The sequence below is a fragment of the Lycium barbarum genome, chromosome 4 (assembly GCF_019175385.1).
Source record: "Lycium barbarum isolate Lr01 chromosome 4, ASM1917538v2, whole genome shotgun sequence".
Classification (NCBI taxonomy): Eukaryota; Viridiplantae; Streptophyta; class Magnoliopsida; order Solanales; family Solanaceae; genus Lycium; species Lycium barbarum.
The window spans coordinates 22,353,840-22,372,652 of NC_083340.1; the positions used below are offsets into that span (position 1 = coordinate 22,353,840).

Below are 18,813 nucleotides of genomic sequence, written 5' to 3' on the forward strand. Positions count from 1 at the left end.
GTAAAAATTGTGAAATAAAGGAATTTTCTTATGATTTTTTCTCCAAATAATTGTGCATGAGAATCTGGTTAAGAAATATCAATCAGTTTAATTAGGGAAAGCTACACAAACTGCCCCACAAAGGCAAAATATTTACCAAAGTTTGCCCGCACATAAACTATTTAACTGAAATGCCCATTAAGCCAAACAATTTATCCGAGTTGCCTAACATTTCTACTGTGTGTACGAGACCTTTGCTTAGAGGTAAGTATTCTTTTATGGTAATGAAATATCTGCTCCTTTATTGCTTTTGTCCTTTTGTTGTTATTGTTTTTTTTCTTCTTTTTTTCCTTTTTCTTTTTTAATCTTTCTCTATCCTTTCTCCTTCATTTATTGTCGATGTACTTTGCTGACATTTCTATTATTTACTAGATACCAAAGTCACGGGCCCAACATATATTTATAACTTTATTTTTATGCAATTATAAAAAGAATTGATATATTCTACAATATTTTTTGAAAGTCATGTATGTAAAGTTAGAAATTTTGGAAGCACGGGTTCAATAATTTGTGCCATGATGTTATTTCTTTGTTTCAATTTATACGGCTTTATTTAAGAAAAAGGCTAATAGACACTTTTTAAATTACGTGTTAATTAAATTTGAACCAGAATTTCAAAAATTATTGAATTTTTAACTACTTCTAAATACGGAAACGTCATTTGAATTACCATTCCCCCAGGCTAAAATGTGAAACTTTTTATACATATGGTGATTATGTATATTGTGTCATATAACATGGGCATAGATGCGGTATAAGATTTCTATCCTTTGTTTTTTACTTAACCCATCATAAGTATGTACTAATAAATTATTTTGGCTATTATGGTGCTCCGTATATAATTAGAAACTTAAGACATTGGAAAATGCCTTTTGAGAATGTAATACACATCTTAGTTTCTTTTTAGGATATTAAATAGTACTGCAATAAACATCCGAGTAATTTATTTTATCAGTTGTAACATTATTAAATTAATTTGATTATAGAATTACAGTTGGTGAGGTAAGATATCACCCATGGAACTACAAAAAATAATCAGTTGTAATAGTGACTTTTAAAAAATGAAGCTTGATAATAACATATTCAGAACTACTTTTGAAAAATTAATCCTTACATGTACTTTCTCTGTCTATTGAATATTAGTACGATAGGAGTACAAAAAAAGCTATGGAGATTGGAGGGAGAGATAAGTAAGAGACTGCCACATTAAAGTTTAATGGGGGGCCATTTTTTTTGGACAGTCATTCAAAAATGATGCAAATGCAGCGCGTGGTATAGAAATCCAACTGAATGAATCCACCATTATTGACTTAAAGGGGATACTTTGAGAATTACATGGATATTGCTTAATTTTTTAATATGGGGTCCACGCTTTTTTTTTACATGAGTTGGACGGGGTCCACTTTTTTTTTTTTTTTTTTTTTTTAACACGAGTTGGAGGTGGACGACGAAACCACCTCCAAACTCATGCTTATATATAGTATAAATTTTCTTCTTTTCGTTTTGCTTTTTTTCTTGGGAAAATTTCACTAATAATCAATTTAATAGCCAAAATTACACGGGAATAGCTCATATTTTGTATTACAAACCTGCGGCCCAACAAATCATGGCCCAGCTATAAAAGAGGCTGAATATATTCAAATAACGGTTTATTCTCTTTCAGCTCAGAAGGTAACTTCCTTCAATTTCTCCTCCAAATCCCTACAAAGATTTTGTGGAAGATTTTCCATGATTTTCTCCAATACAATTGTATATGGCAATAAAATCGTGATTTCAGGTTCTTCGATTTCTCCTTTCAATTCTGCGATTGAATATCTCCTTCAAATCTGCATGTAGATTTTGCTTTACTTTTTCCTTGATTATTAGTGATTTTCAAAGATTCTTCGATTAAAAGTAAGAGAAACCATTGATTTCGATTCAATTTTATGCAATGGAAGTTTATCCTATATACATTCAGCATAGTGGTGAATGGAATTTTGAAAATAGATTTGTCAATTTCGTTGGGCATTGTGTTGTTATCGAATCTAGTTTCAATTTTGAGAACTTAGTGTTAGCAATTTCAAAACTGATCGAGGTTGATTCTGAATTGAATATCATAGAGATCAAGTTCATTCCGAAGGATGGTTTACCGCCTATGCTAATTCACAATGACACTAGTGTACGTGCGTTTTTTGAATTGAAGAAAAAAAAAATTCAAAATTCGCTGCCTATCCATTGTGTATAACAGTGAAGAAGGTGTCAATTGGTGTTGGTTGTTCGGATAGTAATTTTGCTACTACAGATTCAGTGGGCTTAGGTAGAGGTGGACCTATACAAGAGATTGATAATGCATATACAATAAATATGATTGAGTTTCAGAATGATGAAATTGATTCTGAGAATGATGAAGGAGTTAGCGAAACTGAAAACAACGATTGTGGTATAATAGAAAACGTTTTACAAAAATATGTTGCGGAGGATCAAATTTACATAAACAAGGAGACACTTGCTAGTGTAATGAAAAACTATGCCCTGCACAAGAAGTTCCAGTTTAAGGTGAAGAGATCAAGTGCAACAAGGGATGGTATAAAATTGTATATTCCATTATATATTTGTATATATGAACAGTACGTATGTTGATAGAGTAATTCGTGTACTGTATGTATGTGGTTTGTGGATATGTTTACGGATATTTGTGTATAAATTTGTATTAAGAAGTTTCAATTATTTACTACTAGGTATCACCTCTCTTGTGTGGATGACAACTGTGATTGTAGTTTCAAACCTTCTGCCGTGCACATGGGAAACATATTCAAAGTGAGGAATGTCAATAATGTTAATACATGTTCATTTTTTGAAAGATACTTAACGCAACGTCAAGCTACTTCGGTTGTAGTTGCTGGTTTTGTTGTGGATAAACTTTCTAATCCGAAAAGAAATTACACTCCAAAAGATATAATAAGTGACATGCAATGGGAGCACGGGGTTAAGTTGAACTATATGAAAGCGTAGAGAGCTAAAGAAAAGGCAATGGAAATAGTAAGAGGGAAACCTAGTGTATCTTATGGGGAGTTGCCGTCATACCTGTATATGTTGGAGTACACAAATCCAGGAACGGTTACAAGGTTGCATAAGTCGGATGAGGGACGCTTCCTTTACACATTTGTTTCCCTGTATTCATCTATCAAGGGTTGGGAATATTGTAGGCCAATAATGGTGGTTGATGGGAGCTTGCTTAAAGCAGCATATAGGGGGACAGTATTGACTGCTTGCACACTGGACGCAGCTAGTGAGTACACTATATCAGGATTCCTTTCTCTTAATGGTAGTTTCAGTTTGTATATACTTCTATAAAAATGTATAACGGTGTATATTTTTCTATACTGTCTGTATAAGTGTGTATATTTTTCTATACTTTCTATATAAGTGTGTATATTCTGTCTAAACAGGGAATATCTTTCCGCTAGCCTATGCACTCATCGACTCAGAAAATGATGCATCTTGGGGATGGTTCTTCATGCAATTGAAGAATACTTTTGGGGTTCGGGAAGGAATGCGTATTGTTTCGGATAGACATGATAGCATCCAGAATGCAACATCAACTGTTTACCCAGAAGTGCCTCATTGTTTCTGCATCTACCATTTGTGGAACAATGTCAAGGATCTATTCAGGAAAAATAAGGAAAAAGCGAGACCGATATTTTTTACTTTGGCTAAGGCTTACACCACCGAAAGGTTTGAACACTACATGAACGAATTGAATAAAATTGATCGGCGAGTGCAACCTTATTTGTTCAGTGTTGGGTATGAACGGTGGTCTAGAGTATTCTGTAGAGTGAAAAGGACAATTTTCATGACCTCCAATATAGTTGAGTCAATGAATTCGACAAACAAATTTGCCAGAGAGCTTCCAGTAAGACGTTTGCTAGAGTTTTTGACAAAGTTGATGACACAATGGAGCTATGAAAATAGAAAACATGCAACAAAGTCTACAGAGCTTGGCAAAATGTACAACAAGAAGTTGAAGAAAAATATGATTGCATCACAGAACATGACGGTAAAAACTGGAGTACAATATTTCATTGTATTACTGAATTGCATCCATAATAAATGTCTTTTGTGTTCTTGAAAAAACTGTAGGCAATACCTTCTACGGACTAGTTGTATACAGTGGTTGAAGGCAAAAGGATAAACATAGTGGATCTCGGAGAGGGAACATGCAGTTGTAAGAAATTTCAAATGAACAAATTGCCATGCTCGCACGTTGGGCAGTTATAAAGCACAATGGAATGGGCCCAATCTAATTCTGCTCTTTCTACTACAAGAAGGATTATCTCATGAAAACATGAGAAATTCCTGTGAATCCTATTCCAGATGAGACTACATGGGTTGTCCCTAGATAGGTCATGGAGAATGTGGTCTTACCACCAGAAGGGAAGAGAAGTGCTGAAAGGCCAAAAATCAAGAGATACAAACTAGCTTCGGAGACTGATAATAATAACAATAAGAAGAAGAGGGCTAAGCTTTCATGTGGGCGGTGTGGACAACCTGGTCACAATAGGAAAACATGCAAAAATATACCAAAGAACTTAGTTTGAAACACTAGACTTTATGTTTTCGTTTCTTGTCGTTGGAACCATGTTGAGTACTTAAAATTCATAGCAACAGTTGACTCAAAATTCATAGCAACAGTTGAGTAGTGCTTTTGAAGCGTGACTAAGCATTTCAAGTTAGACTATGCCACAATGTTGAAAATATATTTCACTTTAGCTGCTTATTTTCTTGTTAATTCCTTGAATCTTATTTGTTGCATGTGTATACTCTAGCTGCTCTAACTGCCCATCTATAGTATTTTAACTGCCCATGTATAGTATTTGTTGGTATCGAGTGTCAAGTCAAATAAACCTTCATTTTTGTTTCTTTCTAAGTTACTAGGTGTATAATCACCAATATGCAGCCTCAAGACTGTATAATCTATGTATAACTTTGTATAAATTTTGTATACATCGAAGTATAATAATGTATAACCCTGTATATGTGTGTATAACAATGTATAAACCCGCATATGCAGTTGTATAAACCTGTATATGAAGTTCCCGTGACAAATTCCTGTGTATACAAGTGAAGTATAATAACGTATAACCCTGTATATGTGTGTATAAATAATGTATAAACCTGCATATGCAGTTCCCGTGACAAATTCCTGTGTATATAAGTGAAGTATAATAACGTATAACCCTGTATATATGTGTATAAACATTGTATAAACCTGCATATGCAGTTCCCGTGACAAATTCCTGTGTATACAAGTGAAGTATAATAACGTATAACCGTGTATATGTGTGTATAAACAATGTATAAACCTTCTCATGAAAAATTCCTCTGTATACAAGTGAAGTATGATAACATATAACCCTGTATATATGTGTATAAACAATATATAAACCTGCATATGCAGTTCCCGTGACAAATTCCTGTGTACACAAGTGAAGTATAATAACGTATAACCCTATATATGTGTGCATTAACAATGTATAAACCTGCCTATGAAATTCTCATGAAAAATTCCTTACAATACTATCAGTGACTAAATCATACTAACAACACGTCAAACAGCCTCTGACTAACAATAATTCGGTAAGAGAAATCAAATACAAATCCATAATTCCATAATTGATCCATGCCTTCAGATTTTTACAAGAGTCAATTACACCAAAAATCCATAACAAACTAACTAGTAAGTAGTTTTTTGCTTTTGCAAATAGCAAAAAGGTATTGTGATTCATCAAAAGATGTACTTTAACAAAACAGGGCCGCCCCCTCTTCTTCTTCTTCTTCTTCTTCTTCTTCTTCTTCTTCTTCTTCTTCTTCTTCTTCTTCTTCTTCTTCTTCTTCTTCTTCTTGTTGATCCTGCCCTTGACCTCATCATCGCTCACGACACCAAGCTGTTGTTTCTTCAATCCATATTGCCACAACTGGGATCCAATTCTTGCGCGATATGTGTCGATGTCGAAATTCTTCTTGTCTATTTTTTCCCCATGATGAAATACTCAGCAAAGGCAGCAATAAAAGCGCCACAATCCCTGTAAGCACCAAATTTCCCATAAGCTACTGTAGATACACAAAATATCGTGACTAAAACGATATAAAAAAAAAAAACTTACGCATTGAACTGATGTGGCAGGCCAGTGACCAAATTGACCAACAACGGGTCAGATAGTGCTTTATCGGCATATGCATCACTTTTGAAATCAATGTCGCTCCTCTTGCCATAGAATCCGGTACTTGTTAAGAATTGAGGTATCATCAATGCAAACGGCAACAGTGCTTTTGTAACAAAAGAATCATTCAAAGCACCACGGTTAGAGTCATATACGTGGATGCACCTATCCTTGAACGTAAGCATACCCAAGACCCAGTGACCTATATCTTTTTTTCCACGCTTGACATGAATCAGAATTAACACATGGTCAACTGTGTCCCATGGTACATTTGCGTCACAGTAAAAGCCTTGAATATACTGAGATATCTCATTAACTTCAGGAATAATAGTAGCATCATGGTTAGCCTTGACATACTTTTCATAGAACTCAGCAATCTTGCCACCAAAAAACCAGTCAGTTGTCGTGAACCGCATAGCAACAGTAGAATCATATTTACCCTTTTTTCTCAAATTGTAAAATATGACATCAATGTGCTGAGACCGGAAAATAGAAGTAAAGTAACAATCATTAGATAAATCAACCTAAAGAAACTTTAGAACTTGCTAAACAACAACTAAACTCCACTCTGAACTACCCGCAGCAACAGAAACATTGAAAATTATAAGGAAATCACATACCTCATCAGACAAAAGTTGACCACTGTATGAAATTGTGTGGAACCAATCCCTCTTCCTCACATAAATTGATCCAAAAATAAAAGGCACTGGCAGATTGTTTTTTTCCTCGGGATAAATATCTTTGGCGCTTTAAAATCATGAAAATGAAAAATAATCAACACATACGGATCATTGTAAAAAGAAAAGAAAAATCTTAAAACAATGAAGCTACCTTTGTGTTGAAATCATCCCATCATCAACAAACTCAGCAAATGCTCTACCCTCAGGTGAATAGGGATCAAGCTTATCAATGTTGTTCACAAAAGGATACTTCTCCTCAAAAATGCACTTGGGCGCTGACTTTGATGTGCCACTTATATCAGAACCAAAATCTATCACAAATGGAGAAGAAACACATTTTGGTGGAAACTTTTTTCGAGCCAATTTTTCGGGTGTCATGTCTTCTTTATTGGCATGTTGCCTATGAAGCACAATTTGGGACATGTTTAACTTGGCCAAAACTTCATCAGTGAGTTCATTGGCATGACCTATGTTTGACTCATTCACAACTGGTGTTTCCGCTGCCCCTAAGACAGAGAAAGGTATATTATAAGTTATATAAATAAAAGATAATTATGTAATTCAGAAGGTGAGGGAATATATACCAGAAAAACCACCAGTAACTCCCTCGTTTGCCTCACCACCAGTAACTCCCTCATTTGCCTCACCACCAGTAACTCCCTCATTTTCCTTGACACATGACTTAGTTTCCTCAGCAGGCATATTTCCTTCAGGAACATTCGCGGCAAAGTCATGATCATCGAAATGTTGATACCCGTCGTGGTCATATGTATCATCATCATCAACACTTTGATGTTTCTAATAAAAATAACACAGAATTGAGGTTACATATTATTTTTTAAAAAACAGAAGGAAATAAAATCTGGAAAAAGGGCACTTTAGAAACAGGAATTTCATCCTCTTTTTTCTTTCTTTGCCTTGGAATCAAACAAGTTGAAGAGTTTTTCAAAGGAAGAAACTACATAATCGTTGAGTACCACAACTTTTTTGGTAAGCTAGAGAACAAAAAAAAAAAAGACAAAAGTTAAACCAACAAAGCATATGTATACAACAAACTGGAAAAGGCACAAGTTAATACAATACCTCTCCGACGTCAACGCTCAACTCACTAATTTCAGCCTTTAAACTATCAGGGCTTGCAAAACTATTGCATCTCGGATGAGGCTGTTGCTTCTGTGGATGAACTGGGGATGCAACGTTAGAATGATTATTGTCAAAGGTAGGCACATCTTCTCCCAATGGAAGATCAAAATTGACATCTTCAAAAAATGCCGCAAGATTCAGCCTTGATATCTCTTCACTGGTAGGGGTAAGGTTCCGGTACTCCAACTACAACAATAAAAAAAAATTGATATAAACACAAATTGAAGTAAGAAAAAATGTAACATATACATGATTATAAATGATTTATACAAAAGAAAATGGAATCTGCCTATCTTGTATACATGATTATACATAGTCATATCTCAATTTTTTGTATAAGCCATGTATAATCATGTATACATGTCACAGTCTCATTTCCGACTATGATGTATACATAATTATACATGACATATACAGATCATACATGTCACTTAAATAACAACAATCTAGCACATTCAGAAATACTTTTCTCAAACTACAATCATAAACATATATCAAATAGCAAACAAGAACTTTACCTGGTAAATACTAGTCATGAGTTTCCCACTAGTTAGGTCCACAAACGTCGGAGCTTCTTTGACTTTCCAGTTAAGGATGCGTTGCACACTATTGCCAACACGAGAAGCTAGAGTTTTGTCAACCGTGGAGAAACACTCATTAAACCGTACTTGGAATGCAAGTGGCAGACCCCCGAGCCTGTACATTGTCAACTTGGCACGCAGTTTATCCCTCGTTGTTCTGAACATGTCTTCAAATACTTTTATGCCCCATGCATACCTCTGATACTGACCACTTTCAACTATATCAAAATATTTTTTTAATATGCTATGCTTATAAGCATCAGAGAAAAGGAAATGGTGGACGAATACTAGTATGGCCATTTTGAGCGCATCCTCATATGATTTCCAACCCTTTTACTTGAAGCGATCAAGCAAACTCTCCCTCGTTACTGATTTTTTTCCATCTCCGGGAAAATACTCTTTCAGTAACCTGTTGACTTCTGGCTCATCATACACAGTGTTATCATCTTCGTAACATTTCAACCCAGTAACCAAAGCAAATTCTCTAATGCCGAACCGCAAGGTATTACCATTGAGTGTAATCCACATCTCTTTTTCACAATCAAGGGCAATTTCCTTCAGTAACAAAGCATATATGAGTTGATTCTGATTGTTGAATGGAGGCAAGTCGAGGAAGTAGCCAAAACAACTATCCCGAAACATTTGTTGCTATTTTTCAGTCAAGTATTGCTTCAGAATGTTGACAATCTCTGTGTTTATATGACAACTAATCCTGGTTTGGAAATGTTTAGCAGCTTCTAGATAGTACTCGCCAACCTAAACATGGAAAAATAAAATAAGAAACAGTGAGAATTAATCGGAATAGAGAATGATATACCAAATTTCAGTTTAGATATACATATTTATATTAGTTTATACAAGTATAAGTCCCCACTAGAATAGAGGGAACTCATTCAAAATAGCACCAAGTTCAGATATACATAGTTATACCAGTTTATACGAGTATAAGTCCCTGACTAGAAAACAGGAAAATCATTCAAAAATAGCACCAAGGTTCAGATATACATAGTTATACCAGTTTATACAAAGCTAAATAAGTGAATAAGATAAAGCTGGAACAAAATATGTGAATCAAAGACTCATTAGACAAAAGCCAGAATACCTTCTTTTCGGCTAGAGCAGGAACCTTCTTATTTTTCTTTTTACTATTTGTATTGTCGTTCTCGGCCTTTCTCTTGCCGGCCTTAACAGATTTAATAGTTTGCTTCGCCTGCGAGCGGGTACTTCTAATGCTTTTTTGTTCACGAGGAGCAACATGGGTCTCAAAATCATCGTCTTCATTATCATTATTACCACGACGATTACTTGAGCACATTTTCGCACACACTTACTAAAAAAACAGATAAAAGATGAAGATGAGGATCATAAAAAATGAAGGTGCACAAAAAAAGCTCACAGAAACAATCACCATCTGAAATCAACACAAAAAAGCAACTAAAACAGTTCATGCAAGTAAAGTATACTCCTATAGCTTAGAAAATCAAAACCAACTTATCCTTAATAACACCAAAGTTAAATCCTAAACCAAACTAAAAACACTTTAAAAGAAAAATCAGATACCTAACTCAAAACCAAATAGAAATTGGCTGTTGAAGACCCTAATAAAAGGGAAGAAAAAGCTTATTCAGTTGTAAAAGAAAAATGCTACTGTGAAGGCACATATAAAAGAGAAAACGAAAATGAAGCACAAAATTAGAACAACAATGGCGTAAAGAAATTGAGAAGAAGAAGAAAACTTACTTCGTTGGGAGAGATTTTAGCAAGATAGCAGTTGCTTCACTTAGAAGTATAGAGAAAGGAAGAGTGTTGTTCACGTGAGGAGAGAGCATTTCATCTTTTTTGGTTTATTTCATTTTGCCTGAAATTGGGCCATTTCGGGTAAGAAACCCAAATATGGGCCATTTCAGGTAAATAATAGGCCCAAAGAGTCACACAATGTTATTTTCCCTTTTTTCTTTCTTAATTCGTTTTTTCTCTTAATTTTTTTAATCTTTTTTGGGTTAGTTCATCTTCTTCCTTTTTCTTTTTCTATTATTATATTTTTTCTTTAAAAAAATAAAAATAAACTTTTAAAGATAAAAATATTAACCAGCTAAATTTAGACTAATAAAAATATAAAAAATTAAATAATTAGATTACAATAATAAATAATTAGAAAAATGCTAAAGTCACTAGTTTATGTATTAAAATCTAAATTAATAGATGATAGTATATGTTTATAATTTATTTATTTTTTACAAAATGAAAACAAAATTTATATCTAAAATATGACTCTATATTTTTTTTTTCGGGAATATTTTTACAAATAAAACGTGCTAAAATGATATAAATTAAAATATCAAAATTAGACTTGAACTCTATTTGATGTATTTTTTTTAATAAATTCTTTATTCTTAAGGAATAAATCAGTCTTTATGATATCCCATCAGTATATGATATATATACCATATGGGTATCATAATCATATATTATTAAGCTCTTTTTTTGAAGGAACAAATCAGTCCTCTATGATATCTTGCAAGGGTATATGATATATTACGTGGGTCAGTCATCTATGATACCATGTCAGTATATGATATATACAATGTGGTATCATAGGGGTTTGAGTATTGTTTTTCTAGAAGGAATGAACCAGCCCTATATGATACCTTGTTAGTATATAGTAAAAGATATATACCATGTTGGTATCATAGAAGATTGACGAGTGTTTTTTTTTGTTGTTGTAAAAATGAACTAGTCCTCTATGATACCTATCAGTATATCATTGTAGACTGAGTAATATTTTAATTAATCTGTCATCTATGATACTCTTTCAGTATATGATATATACTAGGATGGTATCATAGAGGACTGATTTTTTTCTTGAAGGAATGAACTGTCCTCTATGATACTCTGTAAGTATATGATATAACATATGGGTATCATAGAGAACTAAGTAGTATTTTTTGAAGGAATGAATCAATCTTCTATGATACCCTGTCAGTATATGATATATACCATGTGAGTATCATAGTGGATTAAGTTGTGTTTTCTGAAAGGGATGAATTAGTCCTCTATGATACCCTGTCAATATAGATATATACAATGTGGATATCATAAAATACCGAGGAGTTCTTTTTTGAAGGAATGAATCAGTCCTTTATGATACCCTGGCAGTATATGAGTATACCGTGTGGGTATTATAGAGGAATGATGAGTGTTTTTCTAAATAAATGAACTAGTCCTTTATGATACCCTGACAGTATATGAATATACCGTGTGGGTATCAAAGAGGACCGAGGAGTGTTTCTTTTCAAAGAAATGAACCGGTACTCTATGATACCCTAACAGTGTATGAATATACCGTGTGGGTATCATAGAGGACCGATGAGTGCTTTTTTTGACGAAATGAACCAATCCTCTATGATACCCTGTCAGTATAGGAATATATCGTGTGGGTATCATAGAGGAACGGAGAGTATCCTTTCTCGAAGAAATGAACCAGTTCTCTATGATATCCTGGCAGTGGATGAATATACTCTGTGGGTATCTTAGAGGACTGAGGAGTGTTTTTTTTGAAGAAATGAATCAGTCCTCTATAGTACCTTGGCAGTATTTGAATATACCGTGTGGGTACCATAGAGGACTGAGGAGCTTTTGTTTTCCGAAGAAATGAATCAGTCCTCTATGATACCTTGGCAGTATATGAATATACCTTTATTACCTTAGGCATTAATATGGGTAATGAAGAGAGCATGATTTGTCAATCATGCACCCCATAGCTCTAGTATAAATAGATGTGCTCAACTGTAAAGATCATCTGAAAATATATACAAAAATTACCTTGCCCTTATTTTGCTCTTAGTTCCTAATTGCTTTTGTTCAACTAAGCAAAGATTTGGTTGTTCGCTTGCCCAAAGACTCTAGCTCAAAAGCTTCTCCAAGGCTCAGGCTTTTACTTATTACTACTTCTATGGTTTGGTTATTGGGTTTGTGGTTCATTTACAAATGCTCTATGTCACGACCCAATTTCATTAAGTCGTGCGGGCACCTACATTTTTCACCTCGGTAGGCGAACCCTTAACTCAACATTCACAATTTATAGAAAATAGCGGAAGAAAGGAAAATAACGAAGTCACACAAATATAATATAAATAAGTGCGGAAGTAAAAGAAATCCACCCCAGTATCTGGTCTGGTCATAGCATATAAACTAAGTACTACAAGTCTGAATAATAATACGTAATAGTCTCAAAATCATGTCTCAGAATGGAAAGAGAGACATAATAATAGGAAGAGTCTTCGAGCCACGAACGTCCTCATGCTCACCCTACAGAGACTCGAATCAACAATTCTCGAATATCAGCGACGAGGGGTAGAAATAGATATATCCTGGTACTCTGTATTCATAAAAAGAATGCAGCAAGTGCAGGTCAATACAAATAACAAGTACTGGTAGGTATCATAGTCCGTCCTTAGTTAGCTAACATATATACAAAAAGTAAATGAAAGATAGACATGCTCACAATCAAGTACAAGTATAATACAGTCTCATCAATACATATCAAGTCCTCAAGTATCAGCAATTCACATCAGTATTCAAACCATCAGCTACCAACAAGGTTCCATAACCGATCAAGTCTATAGTGAAGTATCTAAACCCAAGTGTTCCCAGTCTTATCATATCCGATAAAGCCTATTGTTAAAGCACCTAATCTTAAGTGTCCAAGTATTCATCATAACTGGTAAAATATTCAATCAAGTATCCGATAAAGTATCCACAACACAATAACAATCCAATCACAATGATGATAACAAGTACAATGCAATGCATTGATATGGATGATATGAATGCAATAGCCATATATCAATACCATGTACACACATGCCTCGAGCGAAACATCACGTCCCGACGGTCATGACCTATGGGGGACCCGCGAAGTCCATGTACTATGTTGCTTTGTAACACACAACCTCGAGGCGACCTTTCCACCTTCACTCCCGCCGATTATCCCGTATCACACAACATAGAATGGTCGCGCAATTAGTATAAAACCTCCCAAGTATTTCCAAAAAAATCATAGGCCACATCATCACCCCCGGTCAAATGTGCTTTATATATATATATATATATATATATATATATATATATATATGTTCAATGTATGATTCAAGTATGCATATGACAACAACAAGATCTCTTATCAACATTCATTCCACTTCGGTAAATGACCTCGGATCATGGACTCTCATCTCTCTTTCACATTCTCCGGCAGAGACCTCGAAGGCTACACTCTCTCACTTATCATCATCAATACCATAACCATGTAATATCAATGTATCATGGAAATGAGTATGAATACGATGCAATGTAATATCAACAACCAATTCAATCCCAAACAGTACCACACAGGGCACACAAGTAATATCAATAATAAGGCTACACAATAAGCCACAATGGAATCACAATTCTAATCCCTAGTCTTAATCAAGTGTAGCACTGCAATATCATAGTCAGGATATTTCACTAGTCACAAATACCCAATGTCGCAATGAGCCAGTAAGTAAATAGATTAAGGTAGTCAACAACACAACGAGTTGGCTAGCCTCCAAATCATACAACAAGGCCCAACCTAAATAAATATCCAACCCAACTTCATATCTGAAGGTTTACATGTTTTCTCCAGCACAAACTAACTATACATATGCTTCGCTAACCGAAGTCTAACCAAAAGGTAAGCCGTAACCTACATGGAAGGCCGAACAGTAAACTCGAAGTGTCAATCATGCGCCTTTCCCTTTCGTTGTGCCTCAAGGTAATAAAAGTCTAGCCATATCCGAATATGGAATTAGAATCAAGAAGAATCATCATTCGAACCCTATTTCTATTCAAGTCCCAAATCTTAACCCATGGAATGGGATTTATGAACTAGAAAGGAGACATTCGGGATTCTAAGCTTAAACATGAAATTCATACTCAAGGTGATGAATTCCCATCAATTAGAAGCTATATTAGCTCATGAAATACTCAAATTCGGATTCTAGGTGAAAACTCTAATTTTGGGTATAAACCCTAACTTTAAATCTTACAAAATTGCCACTAATAATGAAGGAATCATGTTTATGTAGTTACTACTCAACAATTCTATGCTTAATCAAGCTTAATCCACCAACAAATCAAGGTTTTATAATTAACAACTTATTCTAGAAAGATACCCAAAACCCTTTCTTATTCTCCAAATTCTATAGGGTTACTAGCATGGATTCTTACTTAGGAAAGGTAATGGAAGAGATTGAGATTAGAGAACTTACCCTCAAGAGAAATCTGACCAAACCCTCCTCAAATCGCCTCCGAGATGCTAAGGAAATATAATATAGGGAATGGGAGGAAATAAAGGTTTCCAAGGCATTTAAATCCGAGAATTGCCCGTCGGCCACTTTTGCGGTCAACAAGCCGCTATTGAGCAGCCGCTATGGCGGTCACCCTACAGCTATAGCGCCCACCGCTATAGCGGTCACTCAACCGCTATAGTGCCACCACTATAGCGCTCACCAGACACCAGAAAATTCTAGTGTCTTCAAAACTTGAAATCGACACCCGGAACCATCTCGAAACCTTCCGGGCACAAACCAAATACGCAAATGTACAAAAGAAGCGTTATAAACACACTCGTGGCCTTGGAATTCCCAACGGAGGTCTCGTTTTCCAAGTCAACTCCCCAACGGCCTAAAATCAACTTTTCAACACGTCTCAAAACACACCCGAGTGCATTGGGAATCGAACCGAGTGCCCCAATCAGTCACAAATGATCATCAGGACCTCTCGAAATTGATGGATTTTCGAAAAAGGTCCGTTTTCCCAAAAGTCAACTGTGAGTCAAACGGTTTTTCGCTTAAAAGCCAAATTCCCTAAAAATTACATCAAAGCGCAACCAAAGCCTAGGGAATCATGCCTCCTGTCCCCTCGGGTGAAAGCACTAATAAGGCTCGGGGAGGGGTCAATAGGGGCAAAATGGTGAAAAACGCAATAACGACTGAACGGGTCGCTACACACTCTATCATCGGATCTTTATGTTAAGGCATAGAAGATCGACATTACCAAATATATGAGATCATTATATGACTATTTTCTTTTATATAATCGTGGTGTTTAGGTTAATTTGTATGCACTTCGCCTATTTTCATGCGGTACCTGCTACTTCCAATCAATATAAATACCAAATATTGCTATCCACCAGAGCTTGGATAGAGAGATTAAAAATCACCTAGTAATATGTAACTCTGTGAATATTTGCACCTGAAACTTCATGATTTTTAACCCACTTCATTGATCACCACAGTCGTATCTTAAGGTGCCTGTGGCTATTTTCCTTTTTCTTTTCAAATTGTAACGGGTCAATTTAGATCATTTCCTCACTTCCATTTAACTTATCGTTAGATGTGGACCCATGATTTAAACTTGATGAACTCAACATTTAAGGTTGTTAACACTGAACGCATTATATTTTTAAAGTTATAATTTCAAAATTTATAACATTGTTTTTATAAAAAATATTGAATCTGTTGAATCCATTTAATATCAACTACTCCGCCTCTGCAATTATATCCTTCTTTTTTGGTCCGTGCAATTATCCATTTTCCCGGACATACTGGATCAAAGTTCACTAATAATTGTGCTCATTGAGTACGAAAGGGGAGGTTGAAAGTCAATTTAAAACATTAAAGTAGAAAGCAACACAATTTCCGTCGCATGTTTTATATGCTAGTGTTCTCTCACATCTGTTTCACATTTATAACAAAGGGCCCATCATTTAAATGAAAACAATTTGAAAAGAAAAAAATTTGTCATTCAGATTTTAATTATAGTAGTAGATATTTTACTCGTTCTGCCTTAAAATCAGATCATTGGAAGGTAAAGTATATGTAGCGTCTTTGCAGTACCATTTAGCTATTAATTTCGGGATAATTTCAAGTAAGTACAACTCATACACATACATTGAAATTAAGTTACTCAGTTATCATTGTGTCATTTACACGATTTCCCTTCAAAGGCTGGTCTTTAATTTTTGCCTCTCAAATTGGCGGTCTTTAATTTTTGTTCATCGCTAAAAATTCTTGGTTTCGGGTTCAAACCCCCGCTCAGTTAAAAATTAAAATAAATAAATCGCAAGATAGAGTTTGAATTCGCTAGCCAGAGCTTCAAATGCAAAACTCTACCTCAAGCAGAATTTCAAACTCTGCCTTAAGACAGAGTTCTGCCTTCAGCCATTTTTTTTTACTTAGTTGGAATTTTACAAACCTCTGCCTTAAGGCCTAACTTTTGTCCGAATAGGCTTAATTTTGGACAAAAGTTAGGCCTTAAGGTAGAGATTTGCCTGAAGGCCTAATTTTGGGTAAAAGCTTGCCTTAAGGCCTAACTTTTGCCCGAATATGCCTAATTTTGTTACAAACCTCTGCCATGCGATTTTTTTTTTTTTTTTTATTGAGCTGGGGTTCGAATAACAATCACTTAATCATTATTAGACTACTTTGTCCACTCCATAACAACCTGAATCTCTCTCTATATATAAAGATAATGTCTCCAAATTCACATTTGACATCATAATGTAAAGAAAATAGCAAGTCTCAAAAGGATAAAAAGAAACTTCGCCCATCATGCTTGTTATTCAGAATTTATTGTCCTCTTGAGAAAGAGAGAAAGCAAACAATAAGCAATAATATAATGAGGGGAAAAAAAAAGAATCGTCCATATTTCTGAAACTGCAGGTGTTATACCCCGCACTTTCAGAGCATGAGCATATCACGTACTTCACCGTTGTAATGGAGCATTGGAGACGTCCATGAAGTTTGGAAGGTACAAGTCATGGGAAGTATGTAACAATGAAGTAAAGGATGAATTGCGATCTTGTAAGTCGTAATCGGGAAAGACTATTTTGAAACACAAGAACATGACCATTATCAAGTATAATAAATGATAAATATCATGTATGGAGAGTTTCGGAAGATTTCGAGATCAAGAAAATTGAAGAAAATAAGTTTGACGAAAATTTGAGAAATGTTGGCAGGATTTTGGGCAGATTTTTAGTCAACTTTGGAGGGGCATATCTCCTAGTACATTCGGCGTTTTAAGGTGTTTCAAAAGCCTAAAATGAAGTTCGTCGAGTCTAGTTTCTAACACAATAAACCGCTCATCGATAGGACATCGGAGTAGAGAATTATGGACGTTACAAGTTCAGCTGACAGAGCAAAAATGCGTGCTACAGTACTGCTACAGTGAACCCGACCCGAATTTGACCCTTATAAAAAGGGTAAGAACCCTTTTTTTTCACCAGATTTACCCAGAACATTCTAGAAAATTTGAAGAGGGAGTGAGGGAATCAAAAAGTAAGCAATTTTCAAGTGACGGAGTATTAATCGAAGCTCGGATAAACGCATAGATGTGATTCTCGTATGGTTTTGCGGCGGATTCAAGGTGGGTAGTGAAGATATCGCTGTTTTAAAAAAATAAGGTATGAATCTCTCCTTATTAATATTACTTTTGGTTTATTTACGAATAGAGTGATGAAATGGTTGTATAATAAAGTTGTTGGTTGAGAAATCGGACAAACATCGCGTGGGATGTTTTATGGAATATTTTGGTATTGATGATGTTGTTGTTGATGTTGTTGCTGTTGTAGTTGTTGTTTTGTTGGTATTGTGATTTCGGGCTAGACATATAAATAGGAGAGGTGCTGCCCGAATTTCGGCAGATTATAAATGGATTTATTTGAAGGACTAAGACAAACATATAACGATGAGTCTAACGATTGTGTGAATCCTATTAAATGTAGACTCACGAATTCGGACGAATAAGTGTGGATAACTGGAGGTTGACAGGTATGTTAAGGCTAGTCCCTTTCTTCTAAAGGCATGATTCCTTTCTTATGAATCCAATAGGTGTTTTCCAAATGTCCCATGATCCCTTTCTTGATAATCCATAAATGTTTTCCAAAATGTCCCTATTTTCCGAGTCAAAGATTTATGATTCTATAAGCTTTTATGACAACAACAACAGACATGTTTTTACAATGTTAATGACGTTGCTAAAGATGAGAATGGTTCTATGATGATTACGAGGATCATGATGATTTCATGTTTAAAAGTCCCAAGCTTGTGATTTCAATGTGAATATGAGATTGTTGAGTTATTTTCG

The 18,813-nt window shown here is 35.0% G+C and overlaps 2 protein-coding genes across 4 annotated transcripts; one reads left to right on the forward strand and one right to left on the reverse strand.

The window, feature by feature from the left end:
* Positions 1-3,048: 3,048 nt before the first annotated feature.
* LOC132637278 (uncharacterized) lies at positions 3,049-4,782 on the forward strand. Its single transcript, XM_060354392.1, has 3 exons — positions 3,049-3,352; positions 3,468-4,075; positions 4,159-4,782. The coding sequence occupies exons 1-3, from the start codon at positions 3,049-3,051 to the stop codon at positions 4,177-4,179; spliced, it is 933 nt and encodes a 310-aa protein (XP_060210375.1). The 3' UTR covers positions 4,180-4,782.
* Positions 4,783-7,003: 2,221 nt separating this feature from the next.
* On the reverse strand, positions 7,004-9,378 carry LOC132638280 (uncharacterized). 3 transcript variants are annotated; one of them, XR_009581656.1, is made up of 3 exons: positions 8,581-9,378; positions 7,504-8,248; positions 7,004-7,425 (listed from the first exon to the last, which is right to left on the reverse strand). XR_009581656.1 is itself a non-coding variant. In XM_060355224.1 (3 exons), exons 2-3 carry the CDS (start codon positions 7,619-7,621, stop codon positions 7,067-7,069), a joined length of 477 nt encoding a protein of 158 aa, XP_060211207.1. In that variant the 5' UTR covers positions 7,622-8,248; positions 8,581-9,371; the 3' UTR covers positions 7,004-7,066. The 3 variants fall into 3 exon arrangements, 2 of the variants coding, with proteins under 2 accessions (XP_060211207.1, XP_060211206.1); XM_060355224.1 differs by having other exon boundaries at positions 8,581-9,371; XM_060355223.1 differs by having other exon boundaries at positions 7,004-8,248.
* Positions 9,379-18,813: the final 9,435 nt, after the last annotated feature.

Bases quoted from the DNA above. Each gene is read 5' to 3' on its own strand.
- LOC132637278 (XM_060354392.1), top strand. From the start codon at position 3,049: ATGGAAATAGTAAGAGGGAAACCTAGTGTATCTTATGGGGAGTTGCCG. The intron at 3,353-3,467 runs GTTTGTATATAC...CTGTCTAAACAG, and splicing joins TTCTCTTAATGGTAGTTTCA to GGAATATCTTTCCGCTAGCC. The intron at 4,076-4,158 runs GTAAAAACTGGA...AAAAAACTGTAG, and splicing joins TTGCATCACAGAACATGACG to GCAATACCTTCTACGGACTA.
- LOC132638280 (XM_060355223.1), bottom strand. From the start codon at position 8,943: ATGGCCATACTAGTATTCGTCCACCATTTCCTTTTCTCTGATGCTTAT. The intron at 8,249-8,580 runs GTAAAGTTCTTG...TTATTGTTGTAG, and splicing joins TCATGACTAGTATTTACCAG to TTGGAGTACCGGAACCTTAC.